The sequence below is a fragment of the Rhineura floridana genome, chromosome 1, assembly GCF_030035675.1.
Source record: "Rhineura floridana isolate rRhiFlo1 chromosome 1, rRhiFlo1.hap2, whole genome shotgun sequence".
Lineage (NCBI taxonomy): Eukaryota > Metazoa > Chordata > Lepidosauria > Squamata > Rhineuridae > Rhineura > Rhineura floridana.
Window position 1 is genome coordinate 211,351,542 of NC_084480.1, and position 23,036 is coordinate 211,374,577.

General features: G+C 41.3%; 1 protein-coding gene across 7 annotated transcripts in view; it reads right to left on the reverse strand.

Annotated features, from left to right (window-relative positions):
• Positions 1–23,036, reverse strand: part of LOC133367599 (uncharacterized) — a 360,491-nt gene that overhangs the window by 170,925 nt on the left and 166,530 nt on the right. For all 7 annotated transcript variants that reach the window (XM_061591725.1, XM_061591699.1, XM_061591706.1 and 4 more), the window contains 2 exons: positions 2,934–3,197; positions 2,102–2,303 (listed from right to left, as the gene is read on the reverse strand). In XM_061591725.1, coding sequence (XP_061447709.1) covers positions 2,102–2,303; positions 2,934–3,197 — 466 coding nt within the window. The remainder of the gene's footprint in view (positions 1–2,101; positions 2,304–2,933; positions 3,198–23,036) is intronic.

The window sequence follows — 23,036 nt, forward strand, 5'->3', positions numbered from 1 at the left end:
CAGTCAAGATGCAAAGAAAACATTTTTGAGCTGGAGCAAGAGTGAGATCTGTTGGCAGGGCTGGCGCCAAAGGGCAGCCAGGTCGGGCCCTGGTTGAGGGTGGGGGAGTAGGCGAGTAGTAGGGTCCCTGCCACAGATTGCAGTAAGGGAGCTGCCCATCCGCTTGCCCCCTGGCCTGCCTGCTCGCTTGCCCTCTCCATCAGCTGCCCCCCGCCCATTTCTCCCCCTGCCTGCTCACCTGCCCCCACCCGCTCACCCTGCCTGCTCACTCGCCTGCCCCCCTGCTCGCCTGCCCCTGCCTGCTTGCTTGCCTGCCCCCCACCCACTCGCTCACCCACCCCCTGCCCGCTCATTCGCCCGCCTACCGCCCACTCGCTTGGTAGGTAGGCAGGTAGGTAGGTGGGGCATGCGTGTGGGTGCCAGGGCCCAGGGCAGGCTGGTGCCCAAGGACCCCAGCATGCCTGGCGCTGGCCCTATCTGTCAGCAGAGCTAATGGAAGAAACAGACATTCACATATTGTTTTTATGCTCCAAGACTTTCTGTAGAGAATGTCAGTGCACCTGTTCTGTGCTAAGAAAGGATCGATAGAGAGCTATCAACTGCCACCATGCAGGGATTGCTTGATAAAACACGTTCAACGTACAAACTATCAGGCTGCAATATGGAGAAAGCGTTTAGAGCAAGAACCAAGAACACCAAGTCTAACTGGCAGAGGCTGGAAGTTAGAAGTCATAGATGGGACTGAGCAGCTAGATGGACACTGGATGGAGGGTCTGTCAGTACCTCAGGCCATGCTTAGTCTACTAGCCTGCAATTATACAAAGAAGTGTGAGTAACAAAATGTTTGTGCATGAAAAATGAGCTCACATACACTGATATGTGCAAATTCCCTAACTGTGATCACCAGGACTTGAGTACAGGGGATGGTGAACATGTGTTTGAGGAGGGGGACGGTGATCATTATGGTGACTAATGTGAAATTGTGCAGTTTTTTGTGAAGTTGCTATAGTTGACAGTGCCTTGCACAAAAACAAGGCAGTGGGCCAGACTCAACTCTATGGCAAGCTGTAGGAAACATTCCCCTGGTGGTGTGGAAGTGTCATTTGGGGTGGCCACAGCTACAGTTTCCTTATTAATAACTGTGGGCTGTGGTCATTGCACATTGATGTGCTTTGTGCAAAAACAACAACTTTTGCCCTAGGGAATTATGATGCATCTCAAAGAGGAGAGTTTCCTGTCAATGGAGATGTGTGATATTGGGTATCATAACTCATAGTTTGTGGTGTAGAGCCAAATTATCTAGGCTATACACACAGCAATTTGTTGGAAAAGGAACTGAAAACTGGGCACCAAATTCAGGATAATAAAAACACACAAGACAGTGATAACTGAAAGATCACTACCTATTTTCCAACTATTGAGGTATAGATCTTGCATAAAATCACATTCAACTTTATTCAGCACACTTGGTAGCAATTCACCATTTTTGGTAGTGTGGCTGGTATACTAAGTGAAAGTGGAAGATAATTTTAAAAATATGAAAAATAAGGTGGAGAATCCATCACAAGTAAGTGAAGGATACATGGAGGACTGGCTATTTCCGTATAGGAGTGCCCCAAGTAGGGATGGAAATATCTGTCCATTTCAGTTCTCTCAGTTTCTCATTTTTCCAATCTTAAATTCAGTTCTCCACGTTTCTGCAGCAACTGATGATTTTTTAAAAACAAAATCCTCATGAAAATCTCCAGCATTTTAGTGTGGTTTTCTCTTAACAAACACATTTTGTAGGCTGTTTAGATTAACGTTTACATTTTTGCAAGCTATTTCTCATCATATAATACATTTTGCATGTTATTTTCACTTATATATTTATTTTTATGCACACTTTCCCCTAATATATGCATTTTTGTAAACATGGTTGGTGAACTGCATCGCAAAATTCAAATAAGTGCAAATTTGGAAGGATGGCTGTGCTTCAGTTCTCATATTGAATTGGAAAATGCGAATATGATAGATCGACTTGAAATGCAAACAGAATAAAAATTCTTGCCCATCCCTAGTCCAAAGTGATATTGATTTAATAAAACAGTACGTTTCTAACCTTGTAGTGAAGGAAAAGAACACCTTGAATGTCCCTGTGTTCGGCATGAACTTTTTAGTCCACCATCTTGTAGTCCACCTGTTATTTCCTTCTTTGAGACTCTATCTTTCTCAGGTATGCTTGAATATACAAGGTTTGAAGAAAGCTGTAGGCCCTCCTCATATTTGTTCTGCTCATCTGAGTACCGTGGTAGTTTAATTATCTGATAAGAGAAAACCCTGTTATATGAATAGGTCAGCCATATGCAAAATTATTCTTCTAATATTCTCAAACTTTCAGTCAAAAGGGTTGATCTAGGATTCTCTGGAAACTCCCACTGCAGGGGGTCCCCCCACTCATTAGTTTCTTCTTAATTGGCATAATTCCTGTCCTAAATGATCTCAGCGTGCAGTGCAATAATTTAAAGACATAACTGTCCATCAATTTGTGAATTCAATGATTCAATTATTCCCCACAGCCACAAGCCTCAATGGGTCTTCTAAGCTGACTTTGAAGTTCAAATATGAAAGTAATGTTTAAGTCTTGCAGTTTTAAATATGACATTATATCTTAATATAGCTACAACATGTTTTCAACAGTTTCTGAACAAGTTGCCACCCCTCACGTAAAGGATGAGAGAAATGAAGTTTCATCAAGATATACTGCAGAAGCATGTCCCTTCTGTTACTGCTGTAAGTAGGAAGCCAAGTTTCACACAAATGTTGTTTGTCCTCTTAAAATATCATTAAAACTATATTTTAACAAGTAGATAGATAAATTTGTTGTAAGGGCAAAAGTGGCATCCTTAAGAGGGCACTGTGAATGCAGATTATGAAATCTGTTTCAGACCAACCTGGAAATAGAGGTTGCATAACCAGTGATCCAAGTCAGAAGAAATCAGATTTTCAATTTTTTCGAATCTATCGATTTTAGAGTTGTAGTGACCTCTGAGAAAGGGACATTTAAACTTCCCATCCACTGTGTCCAAATTATTATTAAACAAAGGAAAAGCTCCCCAGCCCACTACTCGGTCAATGCAAGTATTGGTCCCACGAAGAAGAAATAGTTCAAACAGAAGTATCCCTCCAGGCTTCCCATCATTTCTAGCTGGAACATCCTATTGGAAAGAGGAAGAATCAGCAATATGGTCATTTGGAACAATATCAATCAACATGGTTCAAGAGAGGTTTCACACAAAATAATCTACCCTAATAATGCTATATACTTTGAGAAGGTAAATTTAAGCAAAGTATTCTAAATCAAATGATCCTGAAAACATTTGCAGGACGCTTCCAAATGTGGCTATTTTCGAGTGGGATTTAATCACATACCAACAAATTCAGGTTGTGCAATTATAGTGATTATAGTCTTGTGTAACAAATCCACTTCCCCAAAAGATCAGACTTCTTGCGATAATGAAAGTGATAGGAAAATGCACTGGAAAGTGTGGTATAACACTCACTTAACAGAATGTTATCTAATTCTCCACAAACAAATCAAGATAAATGCTCAATTAACAAGTCATCTGGAAGCACCCACAATTACACTATTCTATTTTTTAAAAAATATTTACAATTTTGGATATTGCAGAAAAGTTTAAAAATACTGAATGGGTAAATATCAGAAATCATTTGTTAGTAAGAATGACATTTTATTTCACCTCCAAATCACAGTTTCCATATGTTGCCTGTCTCCTTTTTTTCTCTTCCAGTTAAAAAAACACACGTTTATTTGTGATGTGGTTTGAGAAACTCAGTCCATACCAGAACCTAAAACACAGGAGCTTCAAAGTGCAAACAGACCTTCCTGCAAGCAGAAGCTGCTTGTTGTCTTCCATTTCAGGAAACTCTCCATGCATGCAAGGGAAATGGAGGTGCATGGGTTAATTATTCCATGCCATTTAAAGAAATAAGGCTACCCTTTCAAGCACTCAGATCCATATCAAACCATAGGAACATAGGAAGCTTACTTATACCAAGTCAGGGCATTGGTCCATGTAGCTCAGTAGTGTCTGCACCAGGGGTAGGGGACCTTTTTTGTGGTTGAAAGGGCTTATATTCATCTCCCCAACCCCTGGCAGGCCAAAGCTAACAGTGATGACATAATGATGTCAGGTGATGCCCCGGCTTTCAGGACTTCAAAGCAAACCTGAAGGAGTGCTCTGATGTGCCCAGGTTGGGAGTGAGCCTTCAAACACCTCCCCCTCCACCCGGAGAAGTACAGAGTGGATTGAAGGCATGCTCTGATCAGCCCATCAGCTGAAGGGTGGATGGGAACATGCCTTCAAATGCCCCCCCTACTTCTACTTCTGACCTCTGCAATCTCAAGGACAAAGGCAGAGCAGGTTGAAGGTACGCCTGGAGGCTGGAGGTTCCCCACCTCTGGTCTACCCTGACAGTGGCACTCTAGAGTTTCAGACTGGGAACTTTTCCAGCACTACATGGAGCTGATAGGGATTGAACCTGGGACTTTCTGCATACAAAGCCGATGCTCTACCACTAAGCTACAACCCTCCCTATATGCACACAGGGGCTCCTTCATTGAGCTTTGAATCACAGCCATTAGATGATGCAGCCCTACGAGCAGCAGCATTTTCAAATGATCAAGTGGTTACTTGTATTTCTTCAGCTTAAAAACTGCAACTAAGCACTGATAAGGGAGGGAAAATATTTCAAGGTTGCTTTCTTTTCAGAGTATTTACATAGTGTCACTCCTAAGTATAGGCATGCATTACATGAATGGTTTCTGAATGTTTAAGATGAAACAGAAGCATCTGCTGAACAATGTCATAACCCTGTGGCAGCTGCTACTAAGCCATTGACAGTATCAAGTTTCATTTAAAACAGATTTACCATTTCTCAATAAATAACCCATGGGAAAGTTAAAAATATTAGTTACCAAATTACTGACAAAATACAACCCTCATCAAAGGCATTTGGCTGCTTGGGTCCCAGATGTTTGTGTGAAACAAACTCCATTTAAACTCCACATACAGTATGCTTCTTCGTTGATTTCAGTGGTGGATGAATTGCACCTCCCTCTTCTCAGATAGAAATGGCTAAGTTCAAAGGTATTTAACTATATCTCTGGAAACAAGGGAAAGTGGGGGAGATAAGCAAAAGTAACTGACTCATTTTCAACCCGCCCCAGAAAAGTCATTGTCTTTTCACAGTAATTCAGGGGAAGGACCACAGATCACCGGTAGAGCCTCTGGCTTGCACGCAGAAGGTCCCAGGTCAATCCCTGGCATCTCCAGGTAACGCTGGGAATGTCCCATCTGAAACCCCAAAGAGCCACTGTCATTATTGACATATGTGACTAATGGTAGACTGACTGCTAATAACTCAGCTTTTTACTTCTTACAACTAACTGAAAAGGCCCAGGGCAGAAAATGCAAACCAGTGAAGTTCTGAGTACAACTCATCTTGGCTATATCCAATTGCTGGTTTGTATAGGCTAGGATTTTGCAGGCCCCTGAAGAGATCACACAGACTCAACAACTTCCACAGATTTCTGCTTTCAAAACTGGAATGGCTCTGTCCAGTTCTCTCAGATGCCCTGCTTCATACTGAGGCCTTCTGAGCTTGGCTCTTAAATAGCCAGCACGCAAGTCATGAAACAGACTGTGCATTGCTAGAGAGAAAGGAGGTGATAGCAGAGAGATGCTACCTTGGGCAGCAGCCAGTAGTGTACCACAATGTCTATTTGTGGCCTCAGGAAAAGAATTTCCTCAGCCCTGATATCTGAGATTGTTCAGGTGAAGAAGCCATAAATATTTGCATGCATGTGCTCTGCCACTCAAACCTATTGTCTCTCCCCTGTTTAATCTTTCTGGCCTCACTTATTAACTCCTTGGTCTCTTATGTACTCACACAAACCTGGGTTAAATTAGCCTGGAATGCTTCTAACCCCAAAACTCAGTTTCTGCTCAGTTTATTCATGTTCAAAAGACCCCTTCATGTTGTGCGCCAGCAAGTGAGAATAAAGGCATTTAATTCCTTTCTTGCATTGTATGCAGTAGCACTGTATTTAATTGAATTAAATCATATTGAGTTGAACTCATCTCTTGATACTGTTTCTGAAATCAACAGCTTTATATTAGTTTTGTTGTCATAATATATTTTACTTCCCCATATGCCACCACATTTCCACATGGAAATACTCCAGAGAGAGAATGAGACCTATTTGAATATTTCAAATTAGCAGATTCAGTTTGGGAATTTTTCTATGAAGTATGCTACCAAGAAGTCCAACTTGCTCTTGGGTTTTTCACGGTTAAAAGAGAGCTAAAGCTTTACTTTCTTTCTCCCCCCCCCAGGAGTTGAACTTAGGAGAGTATTGCACAGAGCCCATTATTTTTATAGTCCCAAAATGACAAAGCCCCAGTACACATAAAGATGTGGTGTTTGAACATCTGCCATACAATTAGATCAGCATCTACCAAGTCCCAAACCTATACAGCATAAGAATACAATCAACTTTCAATATTACTGAATTTGTGGCCAATTGTTCCTAGTTAATCAAAAAAGAATACAATGAAGTTTTACAGGCATTCAAATAAAGATTTTCAACAGACAACTCATCCTGTGAGACCATATTCTTCATAAGTCAAATGCAAATAAACACTAATGAACAAGATGTGGAAGCTATTATTTCAATGAACATGATACTGTGGGAACATTAAACAAAGCAGATCTCCATTTAGAGCTTATAATGTAAAGCATAGTTCAAGTCGAAGAATAAGGTACAGAAGAGCCAAAGTAAGCATGGATAAAATCAAACACAAATTTAATCCATATCCATGAACATATTAAAACATGGTGACACAAGAAGAAAATGTTGGACCTAAGACACAGATAAATGGAAAGCTAGTAAAATGTGTGGCACAAGTATGGACAGTGGGCTGCTCCTCATGCTAGTGTGGAAGGGGAAAGCAGAGAATAGTCCTCAGCCAAAAGATTCTCCATATATGGCTCGTGAACCACAGCAAAGCTGTAACTGGACGGTCAGTGGCAATTACAGAATTTCCAGCCCTGTATTTACCACCAGCGCAAGAAGGGGGGATTGGGAGACAGGGTTAGCGCTAGGCATGACTGGGCCCTTGGGCACCAGCCTGCCCCAGGCGCACAGCTCCTGCCTGTTCTACTTACCTCCTTCCTGTCTTTGAAGCTGTGCATGCTACACATGCAGGGTTACCATCAACCAAGATGGCGGCAGAGGTTTGCCTAAGGGGCTGATGACCCTGCTGCCATCTTGGTTGATGGCATGCATGTGCAGTACTCTACATGCATGCACAAGGCTGCCATCAATCAAGATGGCTGTGGGGGTATTAGCCCCTTAAAGAAGCTTCCTCCACCATCTTGGTTGATGGCAGCCTTACACGTGCAGTGTGTGCAGGAGCGAAAACAGGAGAGAAGTAGGTGGAGCAAGCTAATGGGCGTGCGTCCTGGAAGCTCCCTACCTGTGATCCACGGCAGACCCTGCTGCAGATTGCGGAAGGGGAGTGCTACTCTCAGGGGCCCCTCTGGGCCTCCAGGGCCCTCGGCCAGGGCCCAACCTGGCTGCCCTTTGGTGATGACCCTGTTGGGAGATATTTGTAGGAGAGAAGTGGTGGACTGGGGGTTCTTAATCCTTCCCCTGCCTTCTGCTTTTCTTTACCAACCTCTCCGCCAGTTGCTTTTCCCACAGAAACACATTTCTGGAATCCTGAGTGGAGATAAAAGAGCTGGGAACAAAGGTTGGAAAGGAAGATCATAGGCAGGAAAGGGTTAAGCACCTGTCCCACCTGCCACATCCCCTGTAAATGCCCCTTCCACCACAGATTTACATGTTACCAAACAACTCAGAGTTGGGAAACCCATGGGTGCTTCCAAACCTCAAGTTCTGTTCCCAATAGTAAGATAAATGGCCCAGCTGAGCCACTCCCCCTGCAGTTAAAAACTGGGTTTTGCAAATTCACAATTCACTCTATTGTTTCAGAAGACTGTTCTCATGGCTCTCATGTCCTGTCTAGTTTGCCTATGATTAGGGATGGGATCTGTTGGCCAGTGCTCCTTTGAAAGCATTCCAGTGACCTAGCAGGCAGAGATAAATGCAAAGTCCTGCACCTAGGAAAAAGAAACCAAGTGCACAGTTATAAGTTGGGGGATACTTGGCTCAGCCATACTACATGCAAGAAGGATCTTGGAATTGTTGTTGATCACAAGCTGAATATGAGCCAACAGTGCAATGTGGCTGCAAAAAAGGGAAATGCTATTTTAGGCTGCATTAACAGCAGTATAATTTCCAAATCACATGAAGTACTAGTTCCCCTCTATTCGGCACTGGTTAGGCCTTGTCTAACCTTGTAGCCTTGTACTGCATCCAGTTCTGGACACCACACTTTTAGGAAGGATGCAGACAAACTAAGACAGGGTCAGAGAAGGGCAACAAGGATTATTAGGGGACTGGAAACAAAGCCTTATGAGGAGAGACTGAAAGAACTGGGCATGTTTAGCCTTGAGAAGAGAAGACTGAGGGAAGATATGATAGCACTCTTCAAATACTTGAAAGGTTCCCACAGAGGAGGGCCAGAATCTCTTCTCCAGAATTATCTTCTCCAGCATCCGAGACTGCAGGACATGGAATAATGGGCTCAAGTTACAGGAAGCCAGATTTCAGCTGAGCATTAGGAAAAACCTCCTAACTGTTACAGCAGTATGGCAATGGAACCAATTACCTAGGTGGGCTCTCCAGAGGCATTCAAGAGGTAGCTGGACAGTCACCTGTCAGGTATGCATTAAGTTGGATTCATATATTGAGCAGAGGGTTGGACTCGATGGCCTTATAGGCCCCTTCCAACTCTACTATTCTATGATTCTATGAATTCAAGTTCATTCTTTGTCCACTATCTGTGGCTTTTACCGGTCTGATTCTTTCCTTCCCCAAAAATATTGATATTAATATTAATATTTTCTTTTGAAATATTGATATTTTGAAAGGGAACATTGACAAATGAAAGATAACATCAACAGTTTTGAAAGACAATATTGATAATTTGAAAGAAAATATTAAGGAAAGGAAAGGAAAGTGGCTTTGCCGCCACTGCCACCACTGTGACTGAGGCTGATCAGGCTTCATGCTAGCAAGCAGAGGCTGGCTGTTTTCCTTTAGGAAAGAAAAGGAGGAAAGCAGCTTTCAGTGCCCCCCATCCCGCCTCCTCCTTAGCAAGCCCTTAGTCTTTAAAGTGGGTGAGACTTGGCTTGCTTGCTTCCTCTTGGAGCTTGGATTATTTAACTGGAGGGGGGAGGCAGAGAGAGACTATACTGTTGTGCTGTGAGTAAAATCACTAAAAGAACAGTATATTCAGGGGGAAACCAGGTGTTGGGGGAAAGCCGCTGAAGTTCAGAGCAAGCAGGATCACTCTGCAAAGAAGGAGAATATGCGGACCATTGAAAAATGGGGTCCAAATCCAAATTCAGAGGAATTCTCACCCATCCCTTGCTCTGATACAGCTGCAGGTGCAGAGATCATCTCAGGGTCATAGTGGTTTAAGAGCCAAGTCTCTTCTCAGCAACAGGGACAAATGCCACATAGAATAAAACAGAAGCAATGCTGGGACCTAACAAACGATTAGATGGTTAAAACAGCATTAGTTACAATTTCACAGCCAGTGCAGTAGAAATGAGCAAGAGCCCCATAAAAATATAACCTCTTTTTTTTTGAGATACAGGAAAATAATTATTGCATCCTGTGTGCTTTAGCCTCTACATCTGGTGGCAATTGCCTTATCCCCCAAAACATCTGCTGCCAATATTTTTGTCTCTCTTCTATGACCAGCAGGGAGTAGCAATGCAAGACACGGCTATTGTTAACCCTGACTACATTGTTCCCGTCATATTACTGGCCTTAGTTTCTCCTAAACATTTATATCTGGGTGCTAGCTTGGCCTCAGTGGAAAGAAAGAGGGAAGAAGAAGAAGAAGATCAAAGTGTGTTTTTATTTCTAACTAGAATATGAGTTACATATGCAATACATTAAAAGATTTGAAGACATGGCAAAGGTTGAGAACTCAGGCCCGTTAGAAGAACAATCTGTTAGAAGAACAATCTATTCTTCTAAAATACAAATATTTTTGATTAACTTAGATATTGTAATATAGGGGGTTTAAATAAAAATCTCACTAGAAACACTTTTACCACAACATTTGGGTAAAGAATCATTTTAAAACTTGAGGAATTTGATATTTGTGAATTCCAATATGAACTGATCTAATCTGTATCTTCCAGACTAATGTGCAGATTGGAATTTAGGCTGCAATCCTAACCTGATGTACTTCGAAATAAGCCTCATTGAATTCAACAGGACTTCTCAGTAGTCATGGTTAGGATCAGGCTGTTAGTTATTCACCAGCTGTCACCCTTCCAAAAGTGCATCCAAAACACTTCTGACACAGTAAATATATATATTTAGGTTTAAATACAAATTTTTGAGGTTTTTGTTTTAAACTGACACAGAAACAGGATGGAACAGACTTATAAATGAACACATGCAAAAATGACATGGATGGGAAATGGGCTGATTTGCCCATTCCTACTTTTAAGTAGGGATGGAAGCATCTCTCAGTTTTGGTTCTCTCAGTGTCTAATTTTTCCAGTCTTAAATTCAGTTCTCCAGGTTTCTGCAGCAATTTGTGATTTTTTTAAAAAAAAATCCTCATGAAAATTGATCAGTATTTTAGTATGAATATCTCTGAATAAACACATGTTTGTATACAGTTTTCACTAATGTACACATTTTTGCAAGCAGTCTCCTAATATAATGCATTTTTGGATGTTCTTATTGTATATTCAGTTTGTACACATTTCTCCCTAATACGTGCATTTTGTAAACATTGGCTGGAAAACTGCATCACAAAATTGGATAACTGAATGTTGAATGATGGTTGTGTTTCACTTTTCATATTGTTTCGGAAACTGCAAATTTGATAAATTTGGCTTTCAATGCAAACTGAATCAAATTTCTCCCCCATCCCTACTTTTAACCTTGCTCATAATCATGATATGTATGAAGCAGAAATGAACATTTTCTCTTAAGCATGGAGCGATGGAGAGGTGTTTTCTTACAGCATAATTTTCTACATGAATACTTAGAAATAAATCCCATTGATCTCAGAGAGGCATATTCCTAGGTAAGTGGATATAGGATTTCTGCCTTAAATTGGGGTGGGGTGGTGGACAGAATAAATGTGGGAAATTTACAAATATATGCAGTGCTTACTTTATTTTCAAACCTAAATATCCTGTATTATCTTCAAAACATAAATTATATATTATGTATAACTCATTATGGTTATGACATAGCCATACCTCTCTTCTTTATCTCGAAGCATGGTTTCCACTCATCCTTTCTCAGTGAGAAATCACAGACGGACTACGATCATCTGAAGAATTACCTTGATTGTCCAACCCCATATTTGAGGCAATTAAAAGAAAGTGTCTTTAGGTGCCTTCAGCAATGACTCTGCTTGAGCTACACTAAGTTTCTGCCCAATTCAATTCATCCCTCTCTAACATATCTCCTATAGCTCATCAGTTCAATAAGCCCTATTCCAACATAATGTTAATGGTGTAATAGGTGCCAAAACCTACTTTATTTGACTGCTACTTCATGGATTAGTGATATGGATGATCCCACCCATTAAACAGATTTTATTATTTATTTATTTACTTATTTATTAAGTTGAGTCTCTGGCTCAGGTCTCTTTGGGCAGAGGAGTTAATTACAGGCTATTATGTTCTTCAGAAGGTTTGTTGCTGCTCAGGATTAGGATCTGAGAGTGGGGATGAATTATGGGAAGAATTACATCACAGCACTATGTAGCCAATTACTGAGGGCAAGTGAGGACAATGGAAATGAATAAGCAAGTATTTTCACAAGACCTGAAAATCTTACCAAAAAGTGGGGGCATTTTTTGACATTGCAGAAAATGCAAAAAGATGAAGTGAACTCCATTTAATATGAACAGCATTTTGAAGATAAAAAAAATAGAGCTGGAACTAGAGATAAATATTTTGCCTGTTGTACCAATTGTAAAGTGCTGTGCTAGATGCTGTATGATTTTAATTGTATTTTATTACTTTTATTTCTTAGATTGTATTTTATTGTATTACAATTTGCATTCTATAGAATTCAAATTTTAATATAATAAAATACAATCTAAGAAATAAAAGAAGCAATAATGATATATAATTACAAATATTCAGTGTGGACATACCATGCCTTTCATGGACCACCTGAATGAAGCTCGTGGGCAACTAATGATCCACTGACCACAATTTGGGAATCCTCGCCTCGTCTATTAAGAGTAATATTTCCGTTCACCAAAACAAAATATCAAGCTGCTCATCACGCCATCCACAAATTATTTTGTTCAGGAAAAAGCAACCTTAACAGCACAATCCTATGCTTGTCTACTCAGATGCAAGTCCCACTTAGTTTAATGGGGTTTATTCCAAGTTAAGAGAGTCTAGGATTGCAGCCTAAGGATTTCTCATTTTTAAATGTGCTTTCTTATTACCAGCTATCTTTTCTTCACAGCATTTCAAATACTTAGTCTCAGTTGCACTAACATTCCCTTTACCCACATTTTGTAAGCTGTGTTGGAGTGTGGTGCAAGAATATGAATAATACAAAAACAGCATTTCCTGTAGCTTAACTAATAATACTTCATTGTGTGGCTATTAAAAGCATCTTAGCTCCTAGTCAGATGCTGACATTGAGAAAATACAGGCTCAGGAAATGTTTGTCTCATCACATTTTAAGAATTAATACCTTGGGTCATGTTAATCAGTTTCTGATATATGTAGCTTTCACAAAGTACTTCAGGGAAGAAATTGTGGGCGTGACTAATAATGACATGGATAAGAACTACAGTTCTCATACTGATCTAATTCCAAACATTATCAATGAACTGTACCGTGATATGGATTTAAGAAGCCTTATATTAAAAATAAATTTACCTCTTGCAGTGAAATTGATCAGGCTTCTCTCCAACTCTTTCCTAAGCCAAAAACTTTATTATTTTGGTAGCTATAATTTAAAATCAGTGTCAGCACCAGCTCAATGACTGGATGATAAGTGTCTTGAAACTTCAAGAGAAGCCACTAAATTTTTCACAGCATTTGGGTTTCATTTTCAGCATAATAAAAATATGGTGCCCTTTTAATAATGAATAATAGATTCCTCCCACAGTTTGATTTACATGCATGGATTAAATGTCATGTTTGAAAAGTTGCCGTTTTATTCACCCTGGATTTCCCTTAAGTAAAGCAAAAATGGTACATAGCTACACTTAGAACATTGCTACCTTGCCACATTGGTATATTAATATTAACTCTGGTGATATACTCTTTAAAAATCTAAAGATATATAAATCCCTGCCCATCAATGGCTGTGAGCTTTATGGGTGTATGAAATGGCCATTGCTGTGCGCGCATGCTATAGTTTTTCAAAGAGAAGATAGCATTGGACAGCTGTCATTGTCTGACTGACACACATGCTTTTCATTTTGTCCAGCCTTGCTTGAAAAAATGATATTCTATATTAAAAAATACTAACAGCAAACTACAAATTGTAACTACGTTACAGACCATGATATAACAAAATGTGCTACTGATTCACCTCATCAAATACAATATACCAATAGCTTAATGGTGTTTTATTACTCATCTATATTTTTATTGGATTTTTTTTAAAAAAAATGTTGAATAACTCCTTGGACTATTTTTAGGAAGGGTAACAGGCAAAGCAATGCAAGTCGTCAGTGGCTGGCAGGAGTGGAGCCGGCAGAAGTGTAGCCAGCGGAGCCAGCAGAAGAGGTCACCACATCCAGCAGCCGTTCAGGAGCCACTGGGAGGGGAGGATGCTGGCTGTGCTGGAAGGGTGTGGCAGAAGGAAACACAGCATATGCTTTCTTCTCCTCCCCTTTTTCCCAGCCTAGCATCTGCCAGGACTGGGGGGCTGCAGGACAGAGCCAAATGGGACCTGGATGTAGCATAAGCCCCCCTTCCCTTGGCCCCTCCCCAACATATCAATGCCACTTTTGGGGGCCTTGCACTAGCTTCCGCTGGCTTCCCTATGCTGGGCTGGACTTCTCTGGCAGATCCCTGCCTATATTGGGTTGAGCTGGCTGACCAATGGCTGCACCGGAAGCGGAGGCTTCTGCTGGTGTGGCCCAGATGAATTGGGACCCGGCCAGCTCGGCCTGGCATATATACCACTTGGGTTGCACCCTAAGAACTTTTATTATAAAAATATATAAATCAGAGTATTTAGTGTCCCCCAGCCCCAGTTTCAGCAATCAATTAAACAACTACCACAATGATAACTTCTTGGTGTTAAATTCAGGGTTCAAAGCATAATTCAGAACAAATAAATAAATACAGTGGGGTTTTTGTTACAGTACTGGCACCTCTCTCTTTTTTACTGCCTATAGCAACTATTTTGTGCTGGCACCCACCACATTTTTATCAAGGTATAAGTACCAGCACCACATTTTTTTATCAAAAGGCACTGAACAACTACTTCTTAAACCTACTTAGTTTATGACAACCCATTCTTCTAAATTGAGTAAGAGTGCCCAACACTGGCAAAACTTTGCTGTTTATGAACCACCACAATGTATATACGGATATATATTGTTAATTTAACCAACTTCACAGTATGTCACAATGTACTGAATTATACTGTAATTCTGGAAACCTGGGTTTCCATTTACTAGAATTTTGGCAATTGGCAGCCTATTTGTAACATAATCTCTTTTTAATCCAGAAAGTTTGTAGCTTTTCAAGCTGGATCCTGAAATAGCTAAAACAAGCCCTGAACAACATGATCACCCCTTCCAAAGTTAAAGATGAATGCATGTTTTGGTGCAGTTATCATGGGTGTCTATTGTTGGGTAACAGCCCCCCTTTTCCATACTCATAGCAGTTTAAGAACTATTATTTTATTACATTTTTAAGTATGAGAAAGTATGAGTGCTTATAATATATCCACATGTACACCACATGAAAAAACTGGATGAAAAAAACTGAGTACTGGTCCTATCCAGTCTGAAGCTGACACCACCACAGTGGCCCCCAAAGCCCCCAATCCAAGTGATCCTCTCTTATTTATTTATTTATTTATTTAATTTCATTTATAAACCGCCCATAGCCAATGGCTCCCTGGGCGGTGTACAACATACATCTTACAAGCTTTCTTGATCATTAGCTGCAAATCAGGTTTCACTCCAATCCCACATATGTTTCATGCCACTATACATGGATATCTGACATCTTACTTCAAAGACAGTCAATCATCTTGCATTGCAGAACTGCTCACGGGCAGGTAACCATCCAAATGAAACCGTGCTGTTATTCAATACTAAGAGAACCTGATAAGCTAAGCAAGGGGATGGTGAAACGGAGAGGGAGGGAAGTGAAACCAACAAGATTAGGCAAGGAACACTGATTAATGAACAAAAAAATTGGGGGGGAAAGGTCGGATGTTCAAGTCAGACTAGCTCCAAGGCAGTTCTAGCTTACATGACCAGCACTTTCTGTATGCAGCAGGTAACCCATGCTGACACTAACTTTGCTGACATTAGAGACCTATTATTTTTGGAAGGATGTAGCATTCTGGAACAGATCTCTAATGTATTAGTTACAAGCATGTTGTCTTTCAACATCAGGCATTCATGTTTTATTTTTTACCTTATTTATATTGTACCCCAGTTTCTGCATTATAGCCAATGAAAACAAAACTCTACCCTTCATATTAACTGTCTGGTATTTTTTCCTGTAACAAATCCCAAGGAGCTAGCACTTCACCAAGACATGCCTTTCTGCACTTGTTGAACAACATATTTTTTAAAAAACTACACGCCAATTTACTCATATGATCTTTTTTTCTAAGGGTCAATTGTAACTTGGCATTATGAGTTAAAACTACAAATCAGCATTAATCAACCTAGAAGAGGTCCCATATGTGTTTTGTAACAAACACACACACCTCCGTTTAGCTACAGACTACCCATGCCTCCTTTCTATTCTTGGGATTCTTTTTAAAAAACTTTTATTTGTATGGCATCATCAATGTTCAGGGCACATTATAGAATGGCATAAGCCAGGGTTCTGAAACTGTAACCCACTGGTGTATATAACTTTAACAGCTGCACATGCTCAGTGGGAGAGTTGAGGCAGGGAAGCAGGCCCATGAAACTTGTATTAGAACAGTTGGGATGATGCATGCTGTCTCCTTTCTGTAGGCCCTGAACCCTTGAAATCAGGGCTTGTAATTATTTTTCTGATACCCATCTAAAGAAGATTCACTAATAGGCAAAAAAACCTTGCAGTTTAAGAATGTACCTATAGCCCACAGATATTTCTACCAAACTTTAAAAAGCAGGGAAATTGGGCAGCTATAGCGAATGCACCAGGGGAGCAAGAGACGTGACCTCCTCTCTGAGATATTGGACTGCCCTACAAATTGGTCAAAATGCAAACACCATTTGGGTTGGTCTTTCACAGTCCAATCCACTTCCTGTGTAGCTTGGAAGAATTTGGTAACATGTGCCTCAGAGCACATGGTGAGTGGTGGCAATACTTGCCATCTCCAAAGATGGCAGGTATTTGTTGGTGTTCTTCTTACTTTGCTTCATTCCTGTGTTACTATGGTTTCTACAGAGAATTTCTCTCATTATTCATCCTAGAAACCTGTGTCAAATTTAGTTTTATTAATTTCAAAAACTTTTTATTGGTCAGTGTCATATGATGGTGAAGACAGCCTTTTCTGTTTCAAATTGGAGGTTATGTTCTATTTCTATTTTGGGTGCATTAACAGTTGAATCTGAAGCTGTCGTTTGATGTAAAATCAGATGGATTACAATGTGTTGCTACTTCAGGAAGGACTCTAGCTGTTGGGGGGGGAACTTAGCCTGCCCAAGATGAATGTTTTCAGCCTGCTATGTTCAAACCACTTCATTTAAGGCAAGGTGTGCATGCTCAATTAAAAGCATAGAACACACCTAGAATTTTGCTAGAATATATTTCACTTCCCACTGTTTTATCTTGTGCAAACCGAGACACTCCTCATATCCACTGGAGACTATTCTGCAGAATAGTCAGTGCCAGTATTCCACAATTATTTTTGAAGTTTTTTTTAGTGTAAATTTTGCAAAGTGTTGCTGTAGTTCACATATTCACAGAAATAGAAGCAAAAGAAAATGATTTCCTATAGGAAACTTCACTAAAATTGCAAAGGAAATCAGACATATTTAAAGTGACTATCTGAACTATGCCAACTGTCTTAATAATGTTGCTTCCTCCATGCTAAAACAAGATCAGCACAGCACATGTCTTGTTTCTGTTATTTAGGCTGATTGCAGGTGTTGCCACCGCTCACCATATGCTCAGAGGCACATGTTAACAAATTCTTCCAAGTTACACAGGAAATGGATTGGACTGTGAAAGACCAACCCAAATGGTGTTTGCATTTTGACCAATTTGTAGGGCAGTACAATACCTCAGAGAGAAGGTCACGTCTCTTGCTCCCCTGGTGCATTCAATATAGCTGCCCAATTTCCCTGCTTTTTAAAGTTTGGTAGAAATATCTGTGGGCTATAGGTACATTCTTAAACTGCAAGGTTTTTTGCCTATTAGTGAATTTCTCTGCTTCTTAATCCAAGAGGTAAGAAATGGGATCCTGTAAAAGCTTGCGAAAAAAATGGATTGATCATTTGCATGGTTATTGAATTCAGTGGGATTTACTCCCATGCAATCATGTTTAGGATAGGTAAAACTGATGGGGGGGAGGGAGGGAGGGCTCGAGTGGGCAGGGAAGAAGGAAGAGGGGAGGGGAGCAGTAAGGGAGAGAGGGGAAGGAGGAGAAAGGCATGTCTGGTCCTTTGCATGCTTATTGAGTTCAATGGGATTTACCCCTATGTAATCATGGTTAGGATAGGTAAAACTGACCATAGGAGAGGAGCAGGGGGGAGAGGAGACGGAAGGAGAAAGGGAGAGGAGAAGGGAATGGAAGAAGGGGAGAAGGAGGTGATTGCAGAGGGAGGGGCAAAGGACGGGGCAGGGGAGGGCAGGTTTGATAATACACATGCTTATTGAGTTCAGTGATATTTACTCCTGTGCAATCATGCTTAAGATAGGTAAAACTGACCATGGAGAGGAGGGGGAGGGGAGGGAAGGGCAAGAGGGAGGGGATAGGAAGGAGGAGAAGGGAGGGTGGGTTTGATCAGTTGTATACTTTTTGAGTTCTATGGGATTTATTTCTGTGCAATCATGTTTGAAAATAGAAATGAACTGCCTTCAAGTCAATCCCGACTTATGGTGACTCTATGAATAGTATTCAGTATTCAGAGGTGATTTCACCATTGCCTTCCTCTGAGGCTGAGAGGCAGTGACTGGCCCAAGGTCACCCTGTGAGCTTCATGGCTGTGTGGAGATTCAAATCCTGGTCTCCCAAGTCATAGTCAAACACTGACTTGGGTGAGGGGCAGGGAGGGTAGGAGGTGGGGGAGGGGGGAGATTGGGTGGGTGGGCACTGGGCAGAGGGGAAGCCCCTTTCCTTTCCAAAAGCAAAACACTGTGAACAGTATCATTGCTTTTCAGGGTTCCCCCCACCTTTTTATTCTACAGCAGGCACATGTAGCCTCCCACCCAAATTTAAACCAAAGCTCTCCCTGGCCACATCCACACCAGACTTTTATTTCACTTTGGACAGTCGTGGCCTCTCTCAAAGAAGCCTGGGAAGTGTAGTTAGTGAAGGGTGCTGAGAGTTGCTAGGAGATGCCCTGTTCCCCTCACAGAGCTTCAATCAGAGCAGCTGTTAAACCACTCTGGCTACTGAAGCTCTGTCAGGGGAATAGGGGTCTCTGTCAGGACCTTTCCTGTCAGGATCCCAACTCAGGCCACCACCTGCTAGGATCCCACCTGTGGCTACTGCCTTGTCACAGTCCCACCTCAGGGTCCTGGTTTTTAAATGGTTCTCTCACAGGCTCTAGCAAAGATCTCTCAAGATCCCACTGCTAGGCAGCAGCACCAGTCACTCCCAGTAATTCAATATTGCCTTGAGACTGTGCCTTAGTCTCCTCCAGGCCTATTGCTCAGGGAGACCTTGAGATGAGATATGAAATTGAGGAAGCATCCAAACTAGGAAATGTGGTAGTACCCGGACATAGACTGGCCGCATATGTGTTCCAGTCATGACAAAGAAGCAAAGTTTCTAGATATTCTAAATGACTATTCCCTAGACCAGTTGGTCATGGAACCGACCAGAGGGATGGCAACCCTGGACTTAATCCTCAGTGGGGACCGGGACCTGGTGTGAGATGTAAGTGTTGTTGAACCGATTGGGAGCAGTGACCACAGTGCTATTAAATTAAACATACATGTAAATGGCCAATTGCCAAGAAAATCCAACACAGTCACATTTGACTTCAAAAGAGGAAACTTCACAAAAATGAGGGGATTGGTAAAAAGAAAGCTGAAAAACAAAGTCCAGAGGGTCACATCACTTGAAAATGCTTGGAAGTTGTTTAAAAACACTATATTAGAAGCTCAACTGGAATGCATACCGCAGATCAGAAAAGGTACCGCCAGGGCCAAAAAGATGCCAGCATGGTTAACGAGCAAAGTCAAGGAAGCTCTTAGAGGCAAAAAGTCTTCCTTCAGAAAATAGAAGTCTTGTCCGAATGAAGAAAATAAAAAAGAACACAAACTCTGGCAAAAGAAATGCAAGAAGACAATAAGGGATGCTAAAAAAGAATTTGAGGAGCACATTGCTAAGAACATAAAAACCAACAACAAAAAATTCTATAAATACATTCAAAGCAGGAGACCATCTAGGGAGGCGGTTGGACCCTTGGATGATAAGGGAGTCAAAGGTGTACTAAAGAACGATAAGGAGATTGCAGAGAAGCTAAATGAATTCTTTGCATCTGTCTTCACAGTGGAAGAGATAGGGCAGATCCCTGAACCTGAACTAACATTTGCAGGAAGGGATTCTGAGGAACTGAGACAAATAGTGGTAACGAGAGAGGAAGTTCTAAGCTTAATGGACAATATAAAAACTGACAAATCACCGGGCCCAGATGGCATCCACCCGAGAGTTCTCAAAGAAGTCAAAGGTGAAATTGCTGATCTGCTAACTAAAATACGTAACTTGTCCCTCGGGTCCTCCTCCGTGCCTGAGGACTGGAAAGTGGCAAATGTAATGCCAATATTCAAAAAGAGATCCAGAGGGGATGCCGGAAATTATAGGCCAGTTAGCTTAACTTCTGTCCCTGGAAAAATGGTAGAAAGTAAGATTAAATCTAGATTAACTAAGCACATAGAAGAACAAGCCTTGCTGAAGCAGAGCCAGCATGGCTTCTGCAAGGGAAAGTCCTGTCTCAGTAACCTATTAGAATTCTTTGAGAGTGTCAACAAGCATATAGATAGAGGTGATCCAGTGGACATAGTGTACTTAGACTTTCAAAAAGTGTTTGACAAGGTACCTCACCAAAGACTTCTGAGGAAGCTTAGCAGTCATGGAAGAGGAGAGGTCCTCTTGTGGATAAGGAATTGGTTAAGAAGCAGAAAGCAGAGAGTAGGAATAAATGGACAGTTCTCCCAATGGAGGGCTGTAGAAAGTGGAGTCTCTCACGGATCGGTATTGGGACCTGTACTTTTCAACTTGTTCATTAATGACCTAGAATTAGGAGTGAGCAGTGAAGTGGCCAAGTTTGCTGACGACACTAAATTGTTCAGGGTTGTTAAAACAAAAAGGGATTGCGAAGAGCTCCAAAAAGACCTCTCCAAACTGAGTGAATGGGCGGAAAAATGGCAAATGCAATTCAATATAAACAAGTGAAAATTATGCATATTGGAGCAAAAAATCTTAATTTCACATATACGCTCATGGGGTCTGAACTGGCAGTGACCGACCAGGAGAGAGATCTCGGGGTTGTAGTGGACAGCACGATGAAAATGTCGACCCAGTGTGCGGCAGCTGTGAAAAAGGCAAATTCCATGCTAGCGATAATTAGGAACGGTATTGAAAATAAAACAGCCGATATCATAATGCCGTTGTATAAATCTATGGTGCGGCCGCATTTGGAATACTGTGTACAGTTCTGGTCGCCTCATCTCAGAAATGATATTATAGAGTTGGAAAAGGTTCAGAAGAGGGCAACCAGAATGATCAAGGGGATGGAGCGACTCCCTTATGAGGAAAGGTTGCAGCATTTGGGGCTTTTTAGTTGAGAGAAAAGGCGGGTCAGAGGAGACATGATAGAAGTGTATAAAATAATGCATGGCATTGAGAAAGTGGATAGAGAAAAGTTCTTCTCCCTCTCTCATAATACTAGAACTCGTGGACATTCAAAGAAGCTGAATGTTGGAAGATTCAGGACAGACAAAAGGAAGTACTTCTTTACTCAGCGCATAGTTAAACTATGGAATTTGCTCCCACAAGATGCAGTAATGGCCACCAGCTTGGATGGCTTTAAAAGAAGATTAGACAAATTCATGGAGGACAGGGCTATCAATGGCTACTAGCGTGATGGCTGTGCTCTGCCACCCTAGTCAGAGGCAGCATGCTTCTGAAAACCGTTGCCGGAAGCCTCAGGAGGGGAGAGTGTTCTTGCACTCGGGTCCTGCTTGCGGGCTTCCCCCAGGCACCTGGTTGGCCACTGTGAGAACAGGATGCTGGACTAGATGGGCCACTGGCCTGATCCAGCAGGCTCTTCTTATGTTCTTATGATACTTTGTGTCTGGGTGCACTTGCAGGCCAACCCCCCCCCTGTATCTTTGTGCCTATAAAGCATACAGCCCTGGGTTGCTCTGGATACCGTTACACTATCTCTTCACCGCTGCCACCATTGATACTGTTTCCCAACCTTGGTATATGCCCTGCCCACCCTTCTGGTCTGTGTAAACCCAGCCAAGGATCAGGCATTAGGTAAACCAAGAAATATTTATTTATATACACAGGAATAACAAGATTACTTAAAGGTATAGTTAACAAGCTTATGGTTTCATCAGATGCGTTTCTCTTTATGTTTCTAGTCATCAATAACCTGCCTCACTACCAGCCTAATCCAATCCAACCCACAAAACCAACTCCAACCTCCCTCAGAACTCCCACCAACAGAACTCCCTCTCAACTGTCATCCTCTCATTTATACCTTCAGACACTCAAATGCTCAGCCAATCATAATACAACATTCTCCAGCATTCCAGCCCATGTACTTCCCCCTCTCACTCAGTCTACTTACCATATATACTCTAATAAACACTTACCATATTTACAGTATTATAAATACAGGGGCACCACAGTCTCCTCCCAGACACCTTCACAAACTACACTTCCCAGGATGCTCTGAAGGAAGCCATGACTGTCTCAGAGCTTGGAAGATTACTTTTAAAAAGTAATAAATTACAGTTACAATTACTTGGCCCAAAAAAGTAGTAATTACCGTTACAATTACAATTGCTCTGAAAGTAACTGATTACTTTACTTTTTCTCAAAAGTAATCACTACAATTACATTTCAGTTACTTTTTTTTAAAAACTCCTACAAGGTGCTGGCCTTGGCTGCTGCACATCTAAGAAGACTAAAACAACATTAAAAATAAACACACACACACAGGGGGTAGTAGAATAAAAAATTTTATCCTTAAGATTAACATAATGGCATAACAGAATCTCACATCCCCCCAAGCAATGAAGATACCCCAACTCTTGAAATCAGATTTTACACTTGAAATGCTTTTATAATATGTTTCTATTATGTCTCAAAAGAACAAGATGCTCAAAGAGCATGTCAGACAAAGAATGTCTTTACAGTCATTACGTTGCCACCAGTACTAAACAGGCGTTCTACTGTGGCGCTTGAAGGCATGCCTGTGTTGTGCTGCAAAAAACACCGCAGCACACGTGGA